This window comes from Aspergillus brasiliensis, assembly GCF_001889945.1.
Source record: "Aspergillus brasiliensis CBS 101740 unplaced genomic scaffold ASPBRscaffold_16, whole genome shotgun sequence".
NCBI classification, from domain to species: Eukaryota; Fungi; Ascomycota; class Eurotiomycetes; order Eurotiales; family Aspergillaceae; genus Aspergillus; species Aspergillus brasiliensis.
The window spans coordinates 55222-77721 of NW_027137457.1; the positions used below are offsets into that span (position 1 = coordinate 55222).

Consider the following 22500-nt stretch of genomic DNA (forward strand, 5'->3'; position numbering starts at 1 on the left):
TTGCTATATTACAAAGTAACTAAAGCAGCTGTAAAAGACTAAATTATAATCTCTAGAGGTTATAATTTAAGATAGTCATAATAGCTAATCGAGATCTGTGACTGTGAATAGGCTCGGCTAATGTTGTAGAACCATCAAAACGTGGTGCCGGACTTAAGAATAGTATACATACAGTTTTGTCTATAATTATTCCATTAGTATAGTAAAGGAGAAATGAAAGACAGGGCTACTATATCATTATAGATAGTAAGCTATATACTATACAGCAGGCCCCTCCCATGGTTACATAGTAGTAATTTTGATTTACTAGATTGAGCAACTGGCTAAGTTCCTTCTGAAATCGATATATAAGATAACATCTGATCATCAAGCTTGCCAAATACTCCTCTCTCTCAATGCAACAAAGCACCTCGAAACACACTGTAAAAGCCACAGATGAATCCGCTTAACTTATCGTCTCAAATTGAAAGGCATATATTGGAAGATCACTGTCCTCCTCTAAAATCCAGGCGGTTTCCTGGGGGGTGTCCACACATAATCAGTATGAACGAATCATTCGAGCATAGAATCCAAAGAGGCACGCAATAGTATTAGTAGATTAACTTACCACACTATCATTATCATCATCGAACGCCCAATACTCGCCAGATTTATCCGCGGGACTAACCCTTGATGACACAAGAGGACCATATGAGCCCCCGCCCCTCAAATGGTTGTTGTTGTGACATAGATGTGTAAATATCAACACTTACTTGTAGATATTTCCCACACTCTCCGACCCCTAGATAGGAGATAATTTCCACTCACTATCCACGGTTACATCAGGCTGCGTAACAAGTTGTTTGTCCATGTGAGCCAGGTACCCCGCGCCCTTTGATTGCAATGTCACGGTGGTGTGTGTCATCGTCAGGTATACCAGAAAGGGTCCACTAGATCAGGATTTGCAGATTGTGACGATTAGCATCATTTTACTTCCAAACTACGATGTGAGTGTGGGGAGAGGGAGGGTTTCACTAACGATCGTGTCATCCTGATCTTTGGCGATAATTTCTCCGTATTCACCTGGCGTCAAAGCGTTGCCAGTATTCTTCAGAGGCCGAATATGATAAAGTTCCAGAGCGCACGGCTGGGCTGGGTCAGTCTGATCATAGAAATCAAGCGAGAGAGAGGGTAAGAAAACAAAACAAAATCTTACCCATGATATACGAATAGAGAAATATGTAAGAATCAGATGAAGTAAACCACTGAATCGGCTTGAACTATCATGTGGATAGAGAAAGAAAAATAAGCAAGAAAGAAAAGAGAAAAGGTGGAGAGGTGGGAATGTCGGAGCGAAATATTTATCTACACTATCCAAAGGGTTTCGTGTGCATGCCGAAACAATGCCATATACCTATGGTTAAGAATCGGTCCTTACATCATAGACTACCGAGGGCGTAGACGAATATAATGCCATGCTCATATGATGGTGGGCTTGACCATATCCCCAATATAGGGTTTGCACTCCTATGGGATCCGGGGGTGAGAAATTGATATACTCCATGGCACGGAGGAGGTTTCAGGGCGACTAATCATTGCAAAATCAGATTTAACATACCCTATACTAATAAACTGAAAGAAGCAAGCTATCATGATTACCTAGTGAAGGCATAGTAAGGCAGGCGTCTTTGGGGAGTAAGTGAGATCTATGTACGCAGCCCGCAACCACATCCGAAGCATAGATACAGTCCGCATAGTAAATAGTAACATATCCTACAGATAATAGAGTAGTACTGAAAGCAGCCTGGTCAATGTTCAACGTAAGTTTTTTGTCTAGCGGTAGGACCAACAGATGAACATTCATGTGGACACAGGCCAGACTGATTTCAAGAGACACAAGACACTAGTAGATCTGTAATCGATTTCCCATCATAACTATCCTCGGGTGCTGCGATGACTGGACGAGGTCCTTTCCATGTCAGCTCAGCTTTTGAATTCTCCTCTGGTTATGGTTCAAGTGGAGCAATACTCGCACGTAGCGTGAGTGATGACTTGTGTGGCAAGGTTCCGCCGGAAGCGGATGATGGGTGACTACATTGACGGACAGGTGTCTTTTTTTGTAAGCCCATACAGATGCTATGTGTTTGCTAAATACCTAATTCATCATCTCATATGAATTCATATAGATTGCCCTTCGAGCTGATGCACTGCATTATCTGGACTATCCTATGATACTATCGACCCTTGCTATATCGATATGCTAAGTCGGTTATTAGTTCCGCTACCAATGTCCAACAAGTCCACCACTAGTAGGTAGGTAACTATCACTTGGGTACCGCTTGATTTGTCTTACCCTGCGCGCAGATCCCACAAGATCTAGATGGCTGTACAAGATCAGCGCTTTGATGGCGATATCACTCTATAGGACCGAATTACCATCCGGAACATTTCTGCCCTTAGGTTTTTTTTCTTTTTTGAAGTCCGGTGTTCATAGGTCGTGATTCATCAAAATAGAATGTAGACGGCTGGAATGACAATGACTTATTTAACGAAACCACCCAGGCTGGCTGTTCGGACAGCTAATCCCCAACGATGAGTATCACTGGGGTGAGGACCAGCCAACAAGGAAGATCCTCCTTAGAAAATGAAGTTCAGCCTCTAGTTATGGTTCCTCTATTGCCTTCCATTACTACTCTACTTAGATCACATCACAAAAATTTACCCCCATCCACAGTAATCATCTGCCCAGTAATGTAGCTCGACTCCTTCCCCAGCAAGAACCCAACCGCATCAGCGATCTCCTCCGGTCTAGCGCACCGCTTGCCCAGCGGTACCTGACTCCCATATTGCTCCCGTACATTATCTAACGAAAGGCCGTCTAGCAAGGGCGTATCAGTACCTCCCGGGGCCACGCCGTTCACTCTCACCCCCTGGCCCGCGAAACTCGCCGCCCATGCCCTCGTCATGCCCAGCACGGCGTGCTTGCTCACGGCTAATGACACAAACCTGGCGCTGCCGTGGAAGGATGATGTGCAGCCTAGATTCACAATCACTCCTCTTCCTTCTACAGCTGCCGCTGGGTCAGACGGCTGGTCGGTTTCGCTGGGGAGGATGTGCGAGAGGTATGCCCTTCCCACGTTCCATGCGCCCCGCACGTTGATGTCCATGACTCGGTTGAAGATTTCATCGGATTCTAGTCCGGAGGCGCACGGTGGGTAGGCGATTCCGGCGTTGTTGATCAGGCCGTGGATTGTTGGGGTGGTGGTCAGGATTTGTGTGAACGCGTTCTGGACGCTAGGGACAGAGGAGATGTCCGTTTCGGGGTAGAAGTGAAGGCCTTTCTGAGAAAGGTGGGAGGGAACTTCTGGTGGGGTGGGGGAGATGTCGAGGACGTGGACGATGGCGGATCGTGCGAGGAGATAGTGGAGGATGGCGAGGCCGATGCCTGAGCAGCCGCCGGTTAGAATGTAGGCTTTGCCTGAGTGCCAGTTGGTCGTGAGGGTCATGATGTTCTAAGTTTTCTTCTCTCGAGGTGGTTAGCCAAATAGGGAGTTGAGAATGGGCCTACCTGTTGTATTTATATGATAGGCACTGTATGTGGATGGCTCTTGAGAAATGGCAGCTGATGCGATGTAGACTTTGATCTACAATGGGGTTAGGCGATCACGTAGCCTGCCGCCCAGACTGAGGCGCCTGCATGAAGCAAGCAGCAGGAATGTAGTCTACCCACCTATTAGCAACCATGTTCGAGCAGGGATGTTTCTCGAACTGGTGGCAACCGCATCCGCCAATGTCTCGATAGGCTAGTCAACTTTTTTACGTTTTTTTGCAACTTTTAGCTGCGTGACGGACTCTTTCCAGGGACAGTAGCATGAACTATGGGCCCAGTGCATCTCATACTGCAGGATAAATGGATCACACACCCTTGTCTATCCTGTTGCAGCGACTGTCATCGTACATATCGAGAAATGATCGCTCATCCCTTATGCTCGTCGACCTCGGGTACGTACGTAGTCGCTTTTAGTAGCCTTCAGCTTCACCCACTGCAAAGGCTCTCTTGAGTGCACCTCAACTTCTCCTGCAGCGACTGTCACATGAGCTTCTCCATATCCACAAAAGGGCTTGCACAATTTGAAGCACCCTATTCATAGGTCAGTCACTTTTCGCGCACGTCATGGTGGTGTGGTATGCTCCTCATGTCCCATCCTTGGGCTGGCTCACAAGGGCTCGTCGCCTTTCTGATCCCGATAGTAACGATATAAACTCGGCGAGGATCAAATTTCTGTAAGTCATTAGTTTTGAAGGCTTGACTATCGCGTCATATATGGTAAATTCTTGAAACACGGAAGACTCGGATACGTAGGACTTCTTGCTAAGTTGCTCAGGTTATCCTGGACCCCTGAGATTGACATCTCTGTGTAATTCTGCTGGTTAAGTCACTTTTAAGCAACCCCTGGCATGCAGAAGTCTCCAGCGATTGTCCATGGTTCTTACACCGCTCTTTTGATTGTTCGTAGGGTCCAATGAGGTTATGCACGGGGTTCGGTGTGAGCAGCAAGTGTCCATGTAGACAGCAAAGACAGAGGATATGTTGTTTTCCAGTTCAACGAGGCCTTCAGAAATGACGACGATGTTCTGTGGTTACTTTGTCTGGTTCAGCCAGATAAAGGGCGTTGGTAGTGCACAGGAAGCGCTGATAATGTTCGGTTAGTTAACCATCAGATAAAACCACCAGTTAAGCAGACTTGATTACTGCAGTCTGTTTCCCGTTTAAGCGAGGCCATGCATGGTTCGCGAGCCAAACAAATCCCTCTGGGCATGAAAATCCTTAGTGTCAAAGAAACAAACACACCGAATAAGCACACCATCATCCTTGCAACACACCCCTTGCAGCACTTCGTATCAATCCCAGGGACGACTTCACAATACCACACACAATGGAAATCAGTATAAGGGCACTTGCCAACGGAAGCGCCTACCTACCTTAAACCATCCTTCCTATGAGGAAAATGGAAAATATGTTTCATCTCACCCAAGGATCGTCCCTGTGGAACTTCGAACTAGCTTTCCACAGTTCCACGAGATCGGGCCCGTCATTTTCCCCTTGGAAGATATTTCCGAACCACGGTTCTTGCCGCTTGCCCAGAAAAAGAAGGTCCAAGTTACTACCATGACACACAGCCAGCCGTGCGATCGAAAGCAGCCAGCACCAGTTTGCGAGACGAATAATCTCGCGCGAAGGAATCAGTTTCCGGTCTTTTCCGGGTTCTCGGCCAAGGGGTATCCACAAAGGCGAGCTCGCTAGATCGGCATCTAGACTAGGTTTTCTCTGGCGGGATATAGGATAGTTAGGTACGTACTCTAGTAACTAGTCTTGAGTTGTTTTCGTTAGCTTGGATTTATGAGGATGATCGTGCCGTGGCATGGTGGCTCTAAAGGTGTCTGGTTCGTAGAGGGAGGAGAAGAAGAAGAAGCGAGGCCTTACCAGAGTTTATGTTCGTCGGGCACTGCTGGTTTGGTTTGGTTAGTGTGCGAAGCAGAGTTAGTACGTTGGGTTCCCTCTATTTAGCGTGCACCAAGTGCTAGATCAATGGAAGGATGCAACTGAGAAGTAGGCAGATGGGGGTAAGCTTGGTTATTTCATCAGGCTAACGGGTATCGCGGAGGTAGTTGCGCCATCTTCAAGCACTGGTTAGATGACTCCAGCCACGTATGGGCTTCTCGGATGCTTCTGTGTGGTGAATCGATTGACTGGAAGCGAAACCATCAGATTGTTTCGCTTGTCCAACTCAGTTCCATTCAACCACATACTCAATGACTCTAGCTTTGTAGCTGATCATGAGCCGTGATAGACATATGAACAGAGCATGAGTGAGATGCGGACAAGCCCAGCAGGATGGCCTTCATAGAAATCCAGAGGGAGTCAACAAGGATACACCAATCCGTTGCGCCTCGTCACGAGATCTCTCTGAGTGCCTGAGGTTTCATGCAACTCGGACGACAGAAAGAGGTTGAATCTTGATCTCGTACTTCAGTTTCCTCTACGCTCGTGGTCTGCACCATTACGAGTCATTGTCTACTGCTATTTTCGCTATCACACCCACTCAGGAGAAAGCACAAGGTATACGCTACTACGTACTGCGTATCCTCGACCAGGTAAGTCCGGCGCAGTCTCCGCAAACAGTATCACCGCGGTAAGGATCTAGGCTAAGAAATTGTCTGCCTTGACAGGATGAGGTCTTTTCCGCACGTCGGGTGCCCTTGGCGCATACGTCTCAGCGATCATGCAGTTGAACCCAGGGTTCAACTTCCACCGTATATCCGATGGTCAAGAAACGATAGACAGGGGGTTCAAGGGCATGAGGATGCGAGGACAGACCAATTAAGCATCACATCTCCCCTGAAGGGTATGTACGTGGAAGGACCCTAGCCACGTGTTGGATTGAACTGGAACAATCGTTTCGGCCGGATCCTCCAGAAGAGATGATCATACGGTATGCCTGTTCAGGGTCGAACATATCCAGTTACTTCCTAGACTATTACCGCGCCTGCCCCCACGCCAGCCAGCCATCCAGACCTTGGCTGCAACCGCAGCGCGCATTACGCACCAGTTAAGGGGTTAGGATGGCCGTTACCATTCTGCTATCCGTGCATCCCTCAACGTCCGACCCGGCAAGACACAGTGCTCCCAGACCAATAGCAAAATGGCATTCCGTGAGCCATGGCTCTATCCGCTCTGGATTCGAATCCCTGTCTTAGATTGTATGATCACTTTCTTGTGTCTCTCGGGCTGGCTGGCTGGTGGTGGTGGACTGATGCGACACCCCTCCCTCAGTGCGACGACGGCCGGAAGTAAGTAGTAGTAGAGTGAGGCACGCCCGGGATATGGATGACTAGGACAAGACAAACGCCGCCGACCAAATCAAGGCAGAAGTGCGAACTAGGAAGTTCCCCCCAAGCCCAGCATCCACCGACGATCGTCATTCCGGATGTGATGTAGCTTTTCATGCGTTCGCCCTAGTGTCACGGTACGTGCATCAGTAGAATGCAAGGCAGACGATCGGCTCCGCGGAGTGCATTTGCTGAGAAGAGAAAGAGAGAGTCAGGACCGAGTCAGGCGAAAGAACTCGATAGTCTAGATGATGAAGTGAGCCCCTTCTTCGGCTCCGAGGGAAGTAAGAAGTGGTTCGACCGACCCAGGAATTTCTTAGGCTCAACGGTTGACCCCGCAGCCTTGTCACAAGCGATGGTCTGCAGCGATTTAGTATCATCTCTGGTAAGGTGTAGTTATCTAGTGAGTTAGTAGTTCGGGGAATCGTGACACATAACATGGGTAGTAGTCTGGTCGACGTGGGCTTGGGCGTCCACTAGATACTAGTAATAATAGAAAGTCCGCCACCGTCCCGTCTGGTTTTTATTTATTTATTTATTTATTTTCTTTGAATTGATCCTTCTCTGGCCCCTTTCCGGGTCTCGCCGTTCGGCTCATGGATCGGTGCTATCTCTCCGGCCGACCAGGGCACTTTTTGAAACGCGGTGGATTCATCACAAGCTGGCTTTTGGATCGCAGCCTTATCCTGATTTGTTGGTGTTCCCTTTTTGTCTTTTGCTCACACATAGTTATCTTGAGAACGCGAAAAGTCACTTCCAATTCTCTGTGGAATTCCAGTGCCCATTATTTTCTCATGCCTAATGAAAGTGGTCGGCCTCGTGCTGGCGTTGAGGCGCGTTTGAACCTGCCTTGGCACTAGATGGGGCCCAACGTGCAAAAGGAAATAACCGCGAAGCTACTCCCAACGGTGACGGCGCCCGGCAGGAAGACGAAGACAACCCCAGGAAGGAAAGAGGATCACGAGGATTGGGGTTCCTGAAGGGGAAGTGGGAACTGGGAAAGGGAGGAAGAGTCGAGAACGACGATAATCTTCTAATCAAACTCTAAAAATGGTCTTGTTCACTTATTCTTACAAGGCATTCGGAACCGAACTGAGCAGCCGCTTCCAACCCAAACTGACGAACTGCCAATTCCGGGAAGAAATCTTCGGGCGATCGTTTTCTTCGGCCGAAGCGGTCATTCTTCGGCGGGGCATGGGAAACTCTCTGATCCGGCGAGTCAAGCTCGTCGTCAACCAAAGACGCAGCAGTTCCATCCTCATCGCCCATCCGCCATCTCGCTCGCCCTGTCCGCCATCTCTTCCGCTACAAATACCCGCCCGCAGCCTGGCCTCGCCTCGCCCTCCACCCCCCTCTAGCCATCGGTTAACTAACTTCGTCTCACCAACCCCCGGGGACTGGATGGAGTGGGATGGAGTCAATGGCCACCCCCCTCCTTCTTGCTTGGTCTGAAGAATCCTGCGTCCTGCTCAATTCTTCAAACTTTTCTTCCACACCGCTAGTTGGCAGGGGAGAGGGTGGGAAACTTGTCAAGGCTGGCTATGTGGCCACACTGTAATATGTGCGGCATGACTGACACAGTTGTTGAGTGGAGGAGTCTGCTGGTAACGAACTTCTCTCAGTGGCCTCAACTGGTGTAGGTGTACTCTCTACGGGGCTCTTCATGCGCCCAACGGCTGTTAATAGGGGACCCCGGGGGGGGTGAGCCCGTGCTGCCCGCCTCCGTTGGGGCCGTCGCACAAAATTCACTAAACTATCATGAGTCTTCTTGGATCAAGCATTTCCCGAACTCATGCTGGGAAATAGCATTACATCCGAAACCTGGTTGAGAATGTTGTCAATATGCCCGTCGGGTGAAACACTATTGCCCGAAGAGTACGTCGGGACTCCCGATCCCAGGGTGGAGGATGGCGACGCGAACGAGGTGGCAGGCGAGGTGTTCGGCATGCTAGGTACCACCTTCGGCACCACCCGGTGGCGCGTTTTGCGCGCACGAAAGGCGGCACTAACCTCCCGGAGAGCGTGAAGGGAAGATGCCAGGTGCTTGGCAGAGTCCGTCTTGCTGCTCTGTTCGGAGCCCTCATCGCCATGAACGTGGTCCGACAGCACCGCTTCCAGCTTCTGAATCAGATCCCATGTTTGCGGATGCAACTGGTCGTTGTTATTCGCTACCAAAAGAAAAGCTGACGCAATTGTTCGCTGCAGGCTGATCCAGGTCCGCGAAGCATGAGAATTGATGGAGTGCAGCTCGATGAATGCCTCGATTGTGCTTATCAGATTCGCCAAGCAATCCTCCCGAACAATCTCACGCCGCTGTTCATCCATCGGCGCATCCGGATCCAACGACACTCGGCACATGAGAGAGATGAAATACGAGGAATGGAGTCGCAGTTCAGTTCGTTCGATGTGCTCCCCGAGCGTGGTACAGCGTTCGCGAAATTTCAGATGCGGTGCAGCCTCGGCAATGATTCGTTCAATGCGTTGCTTATACTCTCGGATCTCGTGGTACCGCAGATGAGAATGATGGGTAAACATCAGCCCCCGCAGCATGTCAAGGACAACCTGAATCAAGCGGCAAAGCGTTTCGAAATACCCGCGGTGGCCAGGCATCGATTTCGGATCATACGGGATCTCCGGTTGGTTGATCATGGTAATGGACGGTCGGTCATACGCCAAGGAAAAATGACTGTTCTGAAAAGCCATTGCCCACCTGGTTGCATTGTGTATTAGCATCAGAGAGTTCCTCCATCGCGACTATACTTTTCGAGAGATGCCCTTACCATACTCGTCTCCGCGCCGCTTGCGTGGCTCGCGAAAACCCCGAGGTCTCGACATGAAGGCCTAGCACCATACACATACGCTCCGTCATACCTTTCAGTGACAAATGCATTAGCTTTGGGCTGCCGCCTCATTGCGCGTTGAATGTTACTCACCCAGCAATGTGTAAGATGCGCCTGCATTCATGTTATACGACAAGACACTGCCAATGATCAACAGGATCTGGATCACCTCCAAGGTTGGCTGGGACACATAGTTCAACATGCGCAGACAATGGTAAGAACAAGACACTAGGAATGGTAAGTCGGGAGTGAATAGAAGCTTAGTGCGGGGGGTGTCGACCAACCGTATACCCACGAGGTCAACTCTCGTTCTTTCCCAGGCAGATCAGATAGTTGAGAGCCAGAAGCTAAAATGGCAAATAGAAGGCTGAGAAAAGAGACACTCATGCCAAACGGCTTCACTAGGCCATTAGCATCCGGACTATATACGCCACCCGCGGCCTGTCGGCCTCGCAACAGCTTGTTCATGTCCTCTTCGAACTTGTTGAGATCGGGCAGCACAGGATACAGCACGGCACCAATATCTCGATAAAAGGCTAGAAATTTTCGACACTGCTCATCGTCGGGCAGCACACTGCACACGCCCGATATATTGAACGTATAGGGATCGGACGACCAGAGGTCAACGAAGGGGTAGGCGACCGACTCGTTCCCCATGGCCAGCTCGGTGAGAAGGTCATCTTTGGGCAGCGCCTGCGCCGTGTCCTCCGAAACCTTCGATTTGTCCAGAATGTCCACCAGAGCAGACCTCGATCCGATGTGAACGGAGTTTGTTCTCAGCGTAGTTGACCCATAGACGCCCTCGGAGGCGGGCGAGTCGTCTTCCTCCTCCTCCTGCGAAGGTTCCGGTCGCGGGTCGGCGGCTCTCCGCGCGCCGTGCGCCTGGAACAGCGAGCCCAAACTGGTCAGGATCTGTTCCATTGCCTGCATCTTGGAGTTGATCTCGTCCCATTCCTCTTGCGACAGCGTCACCATCTCCGATAGACCATCCTGGTTGGTGGAGCTTGCCGATTCTGGGCCGGCACCGTAGGGAGCATCGCGATGGGCGGCCGGATGATAAACCGCCGGAGGGATGTATTGAGGGGTATTGGTCGCGGGAGTCGTAGCGGACGAGCCATACGGGTCCGGAATGAAGGAGGCCGGCCTCGAAGCGGTGGGTGGAGGACGACCGTAGGAGCAGGTGAAGTTGCGCTTGACGCAGTTGCCGCATGGAACATTGCGATCGCAGCGAACCTTGCTGGCCCGGCAGGGAAGGCAAGTTTTACACTCGCGCGGCCGGCGACGGATAGGATACGTAGGCATTGCGGTCGTTTTGCAGACGGTTGGTTTAATCCCCGCGATTGGGAGGGGGGATCGGGGACTGATGTGCGTGACGGAAGGGAAGGGATAGACGAAACGTCTGTCTGTGCAGCCGGATGATCATACACGCGCGCTTAAAATTCGAAACGAGGCTCTAATCATGCAGGCGTGAGTAAAGATCTGAGACATTGGGCAACAGATAAAATTGTAGAATAAAATGAAATGTATGTAGATGACGACACGTGCAAATTCGAGGGGAGTGGGTAGCGAATTGGGATGGAGATGAAGGGCCGAGACGTCAGCGACTGCGCGCGACGGAGATAGGCGTGTTAGGACTGGGCAGAGGAGCAGGGCACGCAAAATTCATCCATCGATGGGAACGCCGGATGGGGAAACCGAGCAGAAGGGAAACCAGAGACGGAAAGAAGGAAGAAGGAGATGGAGGAGGGGGCAAGGGAAGCAAAGAACACACACACACACACACCGATCAATGGGTCCGACCCCTGCTGCTTGTAGGATTTTGAATCACCATGATAATAGCAAGAAGTTTTAAGCAGAAAATAATAGTAATAGTAAAGGTTTGGTTCAGGGAAGATGAAGGCGATCAAAGATCTAGTTTATGGGGCGAAGAGTGACAGGTGTCGACAGAAGTAGTATGATGGTACCCAAAGATGGAGAAAGATGGTCGAGATAGACGATCCTCTCAGATCAATGCATGAGCCGATCTTTTCCTGGGGAGCAGCAGCAGCAGCAAGCAACTTGTCTGTCTGTCTGACTGTCGCTGTGTCTCTGTGTCTCTCTTGACTCGCCCGGTTAGTCAGGCAGACAATTCGGCAAAGTCGTCACGAAAAAAAAATAAGACATCACCAACCAAGCAAAGCAAACCAAGCAAGGCCCGCTGAAGGAATTCCGCGCCGTGGAAATGGAACCTTCAATTCCCGAGATGGCGTGTTGTTGTGGTAGTGGTGGTGGTGGTGATTATTGTTGTCCACCCGCTTCTCAACAGTTCCAAAGTAAGTAATTTATTCTCATGATGTCTCGGTAGATCTTATCATGCCTTTCATTGTTGTTGAGTTCCGATCGTTCCTTTCTTTTGTAACTCACCTTTTCTCCCCCATTGTTCTTTCCCTCTTTATTTTTCTTGTTCTTGTTCTTGTTCCGCATGGACCAGCCAGCCCGTGAATCATTCCCGCTCGGCAATTTCCCACCCAATGATTAATCGTCCATTGGTGTTCATCTTCACGTTCATTCAGTCCTACCTTCATTCCTTTCCCGCATTCCATCCGTCCATCTATCCAGAGCCTCGGGTCCGGGTCCGGTGAGGTCATCAACAGTAACTAACTAACTAACTAGTTAACACATTCTGGTTAAACTCTCCCCACTAGTTAGTATAGCTTAAATAGTACTTATCAGATGATCAAGCCACCCGATAAAACTTACATAGATCGTTCAAGTGTAGTAGTAGTTCTTCTTCAAGCTACTGTTCAGCATCATCTTTCATCATCCTCATCTTCATCCCCATATTCAGTCCGGAGTGAGAAGTAGATCTTCAGCTAGCTTAGTAGCGAAAACATCTTACTGTGACTCAGTCCTGGAGATAAAACTCGGAAATGGTTCGGAAATGGTTCATTTAGACGGGGATGAAAGTGGATGTCATGCCGAGTATAGAGGAAAATGGGGTAAAAAATTGAGAGCCAAGGAAGAAGCTGGGATACAACCTGACACGTTTGACAGGTCGGGGGTCAGCTGACCTGGCTAGGTACTTCAAGTTTACAGTAAGTATACAGTAAGTAAGTAAGTGTAAAGTCGGAAAAGAAAAAGGAAACAACTATGTATCATGTATGGCCTGATCTCTTCCCAAGCCGGGCGAGCTGGTGGTTGGGGGGGGAGTTAGATACTACTACTAGATTTGGATCGCTCCTTAGCTGATGCTACTAACTAAATAGTTAACTACTAAGCGATGTTCGACTAGGAGATGTCAATCTGCTCGAGTGATGCTGTTTCCTTCTTGTTGGCCCCCCGGGTCTGATACGAAGTTGATGTCCCACCGGTTCATTCAGTTGCCATCGCCATCATCATCATCATCATCATCATCATCAATAGGATCGGTATATTCGGTGTATCTTATAGTATACATGACTTCATGATGCATCGGGCATTTTCCCCACACCAGCAGCCTAGGGGTTCACTAGTCTAAATCACAGGAGAGGCACGGTCGGCTTTCGTAGTCGTGGACAGCTTCATCGTACCAATAAGCGTGTTTGTCCCCGCCACCCCGATTTACCTACTCCGCGCCAGCCTACAATTTGGGGGATAACGCACGCGACAGCGACGGGACCGCTCTCGCGTGGTCCGATCCCCGTCAGGATCGCGGCGGGACGGGCAAGGATTTGTTTACTGGTCGCAACTCGCGCCCGCCGGGCACAGTACCTGCCGCCGGAGAGAGGTGAGACCGGCCCTTCATGTCTTCTTAGAGGCTACTGTCGCTGGGGAAATCTGCGGGACTATCCACCAGTCATGCCAACGTGCCTTGCTCCCAACCTCGGGAATGGTCACTCGGAGATTTACCGGTGGGCTGTTGGCCGCTTCATCGGAGGGTTCCTGTTGCTTGCGCGCCTCCAATGCTTCCTTGATCGTTCCAATCGCGATACTGGCACCGATGCAGGCGCGCTTGGTGTCTTGGATGTCGCGCTTCCAGTCTTCTTCAATGGCCGGTGCGGGGCTCTCGTCGCTCTCCGACTCGCGGATAAATGCCCCGTTCGCTAGCGTGGCTTCCCACGCTTTCCGGGCTTCCGAGATCGCCTTAGTGGCACGCTCCACGACAGTCTCGTCACTGTCCCCTTCAAGCACTGCCTCCCGGCGGTACTCATCGTAGGGTACTAATTCGGGCAAGGTAATGGAAAGGAAGGGTTTCATGCGGAGTTCGTAGCGCAAACGGTCACTGGAGTACGCTTGGGGAGAAGAGGCTGCAGGTAGGACACTATGGCGAGCGAGGAGCACGTACAAGGCGTGCAGGGAAATCGCAAAGGCATCAATCGCAACGATTTGTGTCGTGAGCCGTTCGAGGAGTTTGAGGGACTTCTGAAGGGCAGCATGGCGCTCAAGAGCGTCGCGCTTCTTGGCAGCCACATCGGGAAGGTTTCGTTTGGCCGTGGCGACGGTGAAAGTGCGGATACGATCGATGTGGCCAAGATGGGTAGAGCAGATGTGGGACAGGTACCAGTACATCCCCGGCAGTTCTTCCGGTGAGTAGATAGAAAGCTCGAACCCGAGCTGAAGGACGAGACGGAATTGGACCAGTTTCTGGTGGTAGGCCCAGCTACTGAGAGGGTATGAGTAAGTCGCGTCGCCATTGGCGAGCATCAACGGGGGTTCTTTGCTGAGGGTGCGGAGTTGCTCATCCAGATCTTCAGCCTACAGAGGATTAGACCTGCCCATACTGACTAGAATATTGATGAGACTTACCTCCATTTGCAAGTTATCCCAATCAACAATGGTATGGCAAACAGTACGGCGGATGCGGCAGCGATTCAGGCAGGAACTGCGGAAGGTGTCCACAAAAGGCTGTATAGCTAATTAGATAAACGTATACACGGGCAAGAGAGAATGGCACGTTGCATACCTGGGAGAAACGTTGCACAAACGCGTCCATCTGCTTGGCGATTTGAAAGCGAGGGTCTGAAGGCACCTCAATGTCGTCCATGTTGGCTTCCAAAAGTATACTTGATGGTAGTACAAGCTCCGCAAGCTCGTCGTACAGAAACTGTTTGACCGGAACGGCTCCGAGTATCGTCATATTGTTCGCGATCAATGTCTGAACCAGCGACCGAATATATACTGACGGCTGGGGCTTCCGTGACAGCAAAGTCCACACAGTTACCTGGGAGTGTGAGTAAGAAGCTGCTGCTGCGACAAAGATGCAAGACTGCCCACCTTGAAATTGTAGGGACCGCGGTAGTCAATGATTTCTTGGAGATCGATCGCGTCTTGACATAGTCGTCTCAGATGCGCCAGCGCATCGTCGAAAATGATCTTCACCATAGGTCGTGGAGGCACAGTGCTAGCCAACTTCCGTTGAATCTTCCAACTGAATGAATCAGGTACTTGCGCTCCAAGGGAAGTTGACTTCGCCATATCATCCAATTGAGACAGACAAGTCAGAAAATGCTCCGTTGACCTCGTCTCGATCACATCGATATCTTGTTCCAAGCCCTTCAGGAATTCACGTCGGAAGAGTAACCTCGTCTTTATGGCCTGCTGCAGTTTCTCATCCAATTTGCCCTTTTGTTCATCAACCCAATAGATTGCTTGATCGAGGAGGTCGTAGAATGGGTCCGGTTCGAATTGCGACAGCAAAGTGCGATTGTAGAGCTGAGTGACAAAGTCCTCTTCCTATGATGGAAGAATTATTGTTAAATGCAGAGCTGACAGAATGTGGTAGGCCAAACCAACCTCGAAATAGTATTCAGTGGCTACTCGTGCGTGAACAAAGTCGCAGCATTTCACAAGCGCAAGGCAATATGCACGCAATACCAGATGCACAATTGTGAGTTCCTTGCCGTTACTTGTGGAACCTCCGCGAGAGAAGATGGCTTCTTCGAGAGACTTCGGGACGGGCCATAAGAGCTTATCAAGGTACAGGGATGTGAAGAGCGTTTGGGAAAGAGGGTGGCCCATATGCCATGCCATCTGTCGCAAGATACCAGTTAGCAAAGCTTGGATGTAGCGTCAATTATGCAAGCGTGAATACCTCCACCTACCTCATGGCACAGCAACTCATCCATAACACCAAGGACCTCCTCCGGGCCAAGCTCCCGCGTCACATCGTAATCGTCATCCAAAGCCTGCGCATGGTTTTCGCCGGGGCCTAGATATCCACTGTCCATCTTGGAGTCCATAATCTATAAGATCCGGGTAACATCAGCTCCTGGTTCCCTAATCCGCCGGGCGTTTGTCAAAAGCATATTGAATCGCAACCGACCTCCAGCGCCCCAACTGCTTCGAACAGTGTGAAGTATTCATCTTTGACGAGCTGGCCAGTTTTCAACTCTAAGTTCAAGTGATTATGAGTAGTCAGCGAACAATTCAGTTGGCACAGGTGATTAGAAAGGGGCAGACTGCATAGAGGAAGTCGCTCACTTGAGGCAGCTGATGTAAATTCATCCGTAATGTCGCGCGGGACTACCGACTGCGTGACAACCCGCATTGTCGAAACAGGGAACTTGTCGTTAGGAAACATGTGAAACCACGATCATTTGCAGCCAGCTGCCAGATTGCCCGGGTCGTCTAAGTAGGAGTGTTGCTCCGACAGGGAAGGGAGTGAAGCAGACTAGACCGAGCGAGAGCGGGCGAGGGGAGGGCGGGGAGTCGGGCGGACAAGGCAAAACTTGCGGGAACACAAGCCGCACGCGCTCACGCAGAGCCGTTGAGTTCAGGAACCCATACTCTTCAAGAAACAAGAACTACATCGCGAATAAGCGGGCCCTGCTAGCCAGCTAGAGAAGAATGGCAGGAAGAAATAGTTCGATTCTATTCAGACCTGATCAAAGGGGCCAGTATGCTACAGAGATCTATTCCATTCCTGCCCATGGCTTCCACCCGAGACCTCAACATCCTTCATCCAGAATATATCTTCCGGTCTTCATTCACGCACATTCGGGATTGGGTATTTATTTCGACTCGGCCTGAGCAGCAAGAGCCTCATCGTTGGCCTTGGCGAGGGACTTGACCTCACCCTGCTTGCCGTTCTATATCCGGAACCCGATGGTCAGTCAAAACCGTCCTCATCCATTGAATTTCGACAAAAGGTATGTCAGGCGTCTATATACGAACCTCCCACTTGGCGAAACGCAAGTCCATGTTTCCGCGGCGCTCAGCAGCAGCACGGGGACCGTCCTTGAGAGACCTGCGGACCGCGCGAGCGGCAACGGTCAAGTAGCGGTTGTAGCTGTAAAAGTCAACCAAGGCGTCAGTCGGAGTTCCAGAGCAAACGAGACAACTAAAAGCGAAGGGATATCGTACGTGAGACCAGCAGCTTTCCAAGCGAATGCCATTTTGACGGTGAGGGATAGATGAGGGGATTCTGTTCAGGAGAAGGAACACTTGCTCTGGGATGCTTTGCAGACGGTCGAGTTCGGAGGTTCGGGAAGACCGGGTCATGTGACACACGTGACTGACACATCTCAACGGAAGTAGACTCCCCATAACTAGTTCTCATTCTTTGAATCTTGGATATATTGTAATCTTTGACACAGCAAAAACGACTTCTTACAAAATAGATGGCATTACTGATTCGATTGATGGTGTCCTTTTCAATACCAGATTAATCCTGAAGCGCCTCCCGAAAGGAAGACAGGCATCCCATCATTCGAAATGGTTACCGAGATTTACATTCAGTTCCAAATAAGAAGATAGCGAGAAAGATGAAGAGGTAGCAATTAGGTGCCCTTGTGCAATGTCAGCTCAGGGCGGCTGAAGCTATTCATCTTGAAACTATTGAGCCGGCCAACGTCACTCGGCATACCCTCGGCAGAGCTAGCAGTCTTCATACTTGCGAATGACATCCAATCAGACTGGCCCTGAGCAATATGGGAACAACGCATTTACTGTGTATCAGGAGCACATGTTCCATACCACGTATTCTGGTGGTAATCACTATGCGGCCGACCTAGATTTGTTCAGTAGCAATGGTCAAGTGCCCAGGTTCCATTGAGAAGCTCAAGTCGGAGCAGTGTCAGGAGAGGCGGTTTATGGTAGCATCTGATGACTTTGTCTCCAAATGCATTCAACATGGCCAGTACGACGTAAGTAAACTGATATATGGCAAAGAGTTAGGTATACAGCAAAGGCAGGGCGTATCCACGCATCAGGAGGGTCGATACAGCCTGTATGACTGATCAGTATCAGTCAATTTCTTCTTCTGAAATGACCACTATACATAGGAACCCGAAGGGGTGCATGAAGAGGGTCATACAAAAATGGTTCGGTTTTTAAAAGGTATCCACAGTTAGAAATATTTACATAGCTGTCATAGGTATGTGTCCTGGTTACTAAGTTTCTGTAGTTCAGTTAATGGTATTAAAGTAATATATATCGGTTTCTTTTTGACTACTAGTAACTATCAAGTAGTACTAGAAAGTCGGTGAGAGAACTAGTACTACTACTACCAACAGACGAGACTAAGTTCTAGTGATACTACAACATCATTGAATACTAGTCCTTCCTCTACCGGAATATATATTTCGGCACCGTTATTATTATGATACCACCGTAGCACTAGTAGTAGAGAGCATAACATAGGCCTGACATCGTACCCCCTTCACTCAACATCCCAACGGGTATCTGCTATAGTTATAAACTACCGAGAAGCCTTGATGAGCTATAGACCGACTATATCATATCCGGCAACGAGTGGTAATAGCAAAACGGGATGCCTCTTCCGACGACCCGAGGCGATTCCCTCGGATACCCGTCAACACGTGACCTTCTAGGAGCTTCTGCCGCCAAGACAATCCGGGGATCGAGAATCGCCTGGAAAATTTTCGAGACTTTGGCTTCATCTCCATCCCCATCCCCATCTCTTCCTCCATCCATTCTTCTTCTCTTTCTTCTCCCTTGACACCCGTTCTTGCTCTGGGAGTTCTGATCGGGTTACCCTCGATCTAATTGTATTCTTTTGTCCCCTCTCACCTTGTTTCTCTCTTGTTCTTCATAACATCCCTTCAAGATGCAACGCGCTCTCTCTTCCAGGACCTCCGTCCTGTCCGCCGCTGCCAAGCGTGCTTCTTTCCAGAGATCGCCCGTCAGCCTGCAGCAGCAGCGCTTTGCTCACAAGGTATGACTCCTAGCTCTGGAATTGAGCTGCGTTTCAGTAGCTCCCGACAGCCCGGCCCGGAAGCTTGCTCACACCTTTCTAGGAGCTCAAGTTCGGCGTTGAGGCTCGTGCCCAGCTCCTCAAGGGTGTCGACACTCTTGCCAAGGCCGTTACCTCTACTCTTGGACCTAAGGGTCGCAATGTCCTGATTGAGTCCGCCTACGGTTCCCCCAAGATCACCAAGGGTACGTCCTCTCTACGATCATATTAATAATACGGAGCTTCGCGGAATAGTCGTACTGACGGACTGTAACAGACGGTGTTAGTGTTGCCAAGGCCATTCAGCTCCAGGACAAGTTCGAGAACCTCGGTGCTCGTCTCCTCCAGGATGTCGCTTCTAAGACCAACGAAATTGCTGGTGACGGTACCACCACTGCCACCGTCCTTGCCCGTGCCATCTTCTCCGAGACCGTGAAGAACGTTGCCGCTGGCTGCAACCCCATGGACCTCCGTCGTGGTATCCAGGCTGCCGTTGACGCTGTTGTCGACTACCTCCAGCAGAACAAGCGTGACATCACCACCGGTGAGGAGATCGCCCAGGTCGCTACCATCTCCGCCAACGGCGACACCCACGTTGGTAAGCTCATCTCCAACGCCATGGAGAGAGTTGGCAAGGAGGGTGTTATCACCGTCAAGGAGGGCAAGACCCTCGAGGATGAGCTTGAGGTTACCGAGGGTATGCGTTTCGACCGTGGATACACCTCCCCCTACTTCATCACCGACGCCAAGTCTCAGAAGGTCGAGTTCGAGAAGCCCCTGATCCTGCTCTCTGAGAAGAAGATCTCCGCCGTCCAGGACATCATCCCTGCCCTTGAGGCCTCCACCACTCTCCGCCGTCCCCTCGTCATCATTGCTGAGGACATTGAGGGTGAGGCTCTCGCCGTCTGCATTCTGAACAAGCTCCGTGGCCAGCTCCAGGTTGCCGCTGTCAAGGCCCCTGGCTTCGGTGACAACCGCAAGAGCATCCTTGGTGATCTTGCCGTGCTCACCAACGGTACTGTCTTCAGCGACGAGCTTGACATCAAGCTCGAGAAGCTTACCCCCGACATGCTCGGTTCCACCGGTGCCATCACCATCACCAAGGAGGACACCATCATCCTCAACGGTGAGGGCAGCAAGGACAGCATCTCTCAGCGCTGCGAGCAGATCCGTGGTGTCATGGCTGACCCCACCACCTCTGAGTACGAGAAGGAGAAGCTCCAGGAGCGTCTGGCTAAGCTCTCTGGCGGTGTTGCCGTCATCAAGGTCGGTGGTGCCTCCGAGGTTGAGGTCGGTGAGAAGAAGGACCGTGTTGTCGACGCTCTCAACGCCACTCGCGCTGCTGTTGAGGAGGGTATCCTCCCCGGTGGTGGTACTGCCCTCCTGAAGGCCTCCGCCAACGGTCTTGAGAATGTTAAGACCGGCAACTTCGACCAGCAGCTCGGTGTCAACATCATCAAGAACGCCATCACCCGCCCCGCCCGCACCATCGTCGAGAACGCTGGTCTCGAGGGCAGCGTCATCGTTGGCAAGCTCACCGATGAGTTCGGCAAGGACTTCAACCGCGGTTTCGACAGCTCCAAGGGCGAGTACGTCGACATGATCGCCACCGGTATCGTCGACCCTCTCAAGGTTGTCCGCACCTCTCTGGTTGACGCCAGTGGTGTTGCCTCCCTCCTCGGTACCACCGAGGTCGCCATCGTTGAGGCCCCTGAGGAGAAGGGCCCTGCTGCCCCCGGTGGCATGGGTGGCATGGGCGGTATGGGCGGCATGGGCGGTGGCATGTTCTAAGCTAGCCCCCGTTCTCGTGTAGCCTTATCCGTTCCTTGTTTCTAAAGAGGTTTCCCTTCGAGCGTGTTGTTGCATAGTACGGGCATTGTCCTGATATGTTTTTGTTTGTTCTTGGTTTTCGACTATCTCCTTTGTCTCTAATGTGTTATACGTCTTTTGGTCACCTAACCACATCCTCTTTCTACCCGACTTATCCTATCTCTACCTCTTCTATCCTCTCCTCCCTTACCATCTCCACTCCGTTATATTGGGCACAAAAAGTCTCAGGGAGTCCTGTGTATCATACCATGTACTTTATGTGCTCCGCGGCCGTTAACTCTGCCGTGGTGACCTGCGAATCTCATTATATTAATTGTTCATGAATATGCTTCTGCCTTTTTCGTAGTGTGATTGTAGAGACGTTATTATTCTTACTGAATACCATACGAAGGTGCTGTAATATCATTATTATACCCGTCAATAATATTTCTAACCAACATCGTAAGCAATGATATCCCCAACCCCTCAGGACCACAGAGTCCCCGAGGAACATTGAAACATCCCAAGCTTTGCATCTATATACAAATACCCACCTCTACATCATCTTAAGTAATAATTATCTATTCCACCCCCCACTCCACCTTCTCCGCATACGGATCGGTCCTGTGCCTCTCCACCTCAGCATCCACCATTACCGGACGCCCCACACGACCAGCACCAACCATCATCTTATCTTCATGCTCTGACCATATATCCTCCCCAGATTGCTGTCTCTGTATCTTATTATTCCGTCTATATTTTCCCAGGCCACGACGTCCCCGAGGCCGCATAGTTTCAGCTTCGGCGATCCCGGGCCTATTCGTCTTCGAACCTGAGGCGATCTTTATCTTCCTCTTCCACTGGAAGAGTAATGTGACTGGCGCAAGGAGAAGATCCGCTACTATGTTTAGGACGAGCTTTTGGGCGCGCCAGAGGGTTTCGCGAAGGCGTTCGTTGAAGGCTATAAGGAGGGCGACCATGATTATTGCGAAGGAGGCGGGGCCTAAGATATATTGAGATTTTGTGTTAGTGGTATGAGAGGGTATTTGGGGAGTAAGTAAGTATACCTGAGATGTATAGCATCTGGCCCAGGGTTAGGTTCTCCTGTTCACCACTCCATTCTCGGGCGTTGATGCCGAATAATGAGGTGAAGAAGGAGAGGGGGAGGAAGCTGTATAGAGTGTGATGAGTTGGTTGAGCGGGCTTGTATGAGTTCGGGGGAACTGACATGATGGTAAATATTGTAAAGACCATTACAGATCTGGATTGGTCTTGAGTCACTTCTGCTTCCCATCGGGCGAGACGGGACTCGTCGACGCTGGCTTGCTTTTGTTTGAGGTCGAGCAGGTTTTCGACCTGTTAGTGGGTGTTAGTTTGATGCTGGAGGGGAGTTTTGGTGAGAACGTACTGCTTTCTGCGCAACGGATGCGTTCTCTCGCATCTCGAGGACTTGGCTACGGTACTCATCCAGTCGAGAGAGGGCTGATTCGATGAACGCTTGTCCGCAGCCTTTGTGTTCGAAGTAGCTGGACATGTTTCTCACTGTAGCCGCTTGCTGCTCGAGAAGTTTGAGGAGCGTGCTTAGTTCGTCTACAATGTCTCTCAGCTCTAGCAATGTGGATAGATCCTCCCGGTTCCGTCTGGCTACTTTGTTATCCCTCTCATCGCGCTCTGCAGCGGACATGGGTCTCCCGTCTGCGTTCTTGTTATAGTCGGCGGGTCGAGTGTTGAAGCCGCGATTTCGAAAGCGTTTGAATGACTTGGTTACAATTTCGGTCTGGCATGGTTAGCTTTTTTTTTTTTTTTTTTTTTTTTTTTTTTTTTTTTTTT

General features: G+C 50.5%; 5 protein-coding genes across 5 annotated transcripts in view; 1 reads left to right on the forward strand and 4 right to left on the reverse strand.

Annotated features, from left to right (window-relative positions):
• Positions 1–2435: 2435 nt before the first annotated feature.
• On the reverse strand, positions 2436–3877 carry ASPBRDRAFT_47839 (SDR family NAD(P)-dependent oxidoreductase). The gene has a single exon (XM_067625959.1). The coding sequence runs from the start codon at positions 3483–3485 to the stop codon at positions 2688–2690; it is 798 nt and encodes a 265-aa protein (XP_067474554.1). The 5' UTR covers positions 3486–3877; the 3' UTR covers positions 2436–2687.
• A 4766-nt stretch (positions 3878–8643) lies between these two features.
• On the reverse strand, positions 8644–16248 carry ASPBRDRAFT_58880 (uncharacterized protein; the record flags this gene model as incomplete). Its single annotated transcript, XM_067627972.1, has 11 exons — positions 8644–9580; positions 9651–9741; positions 9804–9891; positions 13566–14423; positions 14517–14573; positions 14632–14889; positions 14943–15401; positions 15462–15698; positions 15770–15910; positions 15991–16058; positions 16149–16248. 11 exons carry the CDS (start codon positions 16246–16248, stop codon positions 8644–8646), a joined length of 3294 nt encoding a protein of 1097 aa, XP_067474555.1.
• A 369-nt stretch (positions 16249–16617) lies between these two features.
• ASPBRDRAFT_186520 (ATP synthase subunit epsilon family protein) lies at positions 16618–17092 on the reverse strand. Its single transcript, XM_067620076.1, has 3 exons — positions 17031–17092; positions 16842–16956; positions 16618–16756 (listed from the first exon to the last, which is right to left on the reverse strand). The coding sequence occupies exons 1-3, from the start codon at positions 17060–17062 to the stop codon at positions 16679–16681; spliced, it is 225 nt and encodes a 74-aa protein (XP_067474556.1). The 5' UTR covers positions 17063–17092; the 3' UTR covers positions 16618–16678.
• Positions 17093–18560: 1468 nt separating this feature from the next.
• Positions 18561–20902, forward strand: hsp60 (chaperone ATPase HSP60). Its single transcript, XM_067625961.1, has 3 exons — positions 18561–18843; positions 18926–19067; positions 19139–20902. Exons 1-3 carry the CDS (start codon positions 18736–18738, stop codon positions 20650–20652), a joined length of 1764 nt encoding a protein of 587 aa, XP_067474557.1. The 5' UTR covers positions 18561–18735; the 3' UTR covers positions 20653–20902.
• A 202-nt stretch (positions 20903–21104) lies between these two features.
• ASPBRDRAFT_47856 (uncharacterized protein) overlaps positions 21105–22500 on the reverse strand; it is a 4339-nt gene continuing 2943 nt past the window's right edge. The window contains exons 7-10 of the mRNA XM_067625962.1: positions 22079–22447; positions 21899–22026; positions 21738–21841; positions 21105–21673 (exon numbers count right to left, since the gene is read on the reverse strand). Coding sequence (XP_067474558.1) covers positions 21252–21673; positions 21738–21841; positions 21899–22026; positions 22079–22447 — 1023 coding nt within the window. The 3' untranslated portion in view covers positions 21105–21251. The remainder of the gene's footprint in view (positions 21674–21737; positions 21842–21898; positions 22027–22078; positions 22448–22500) is intronic.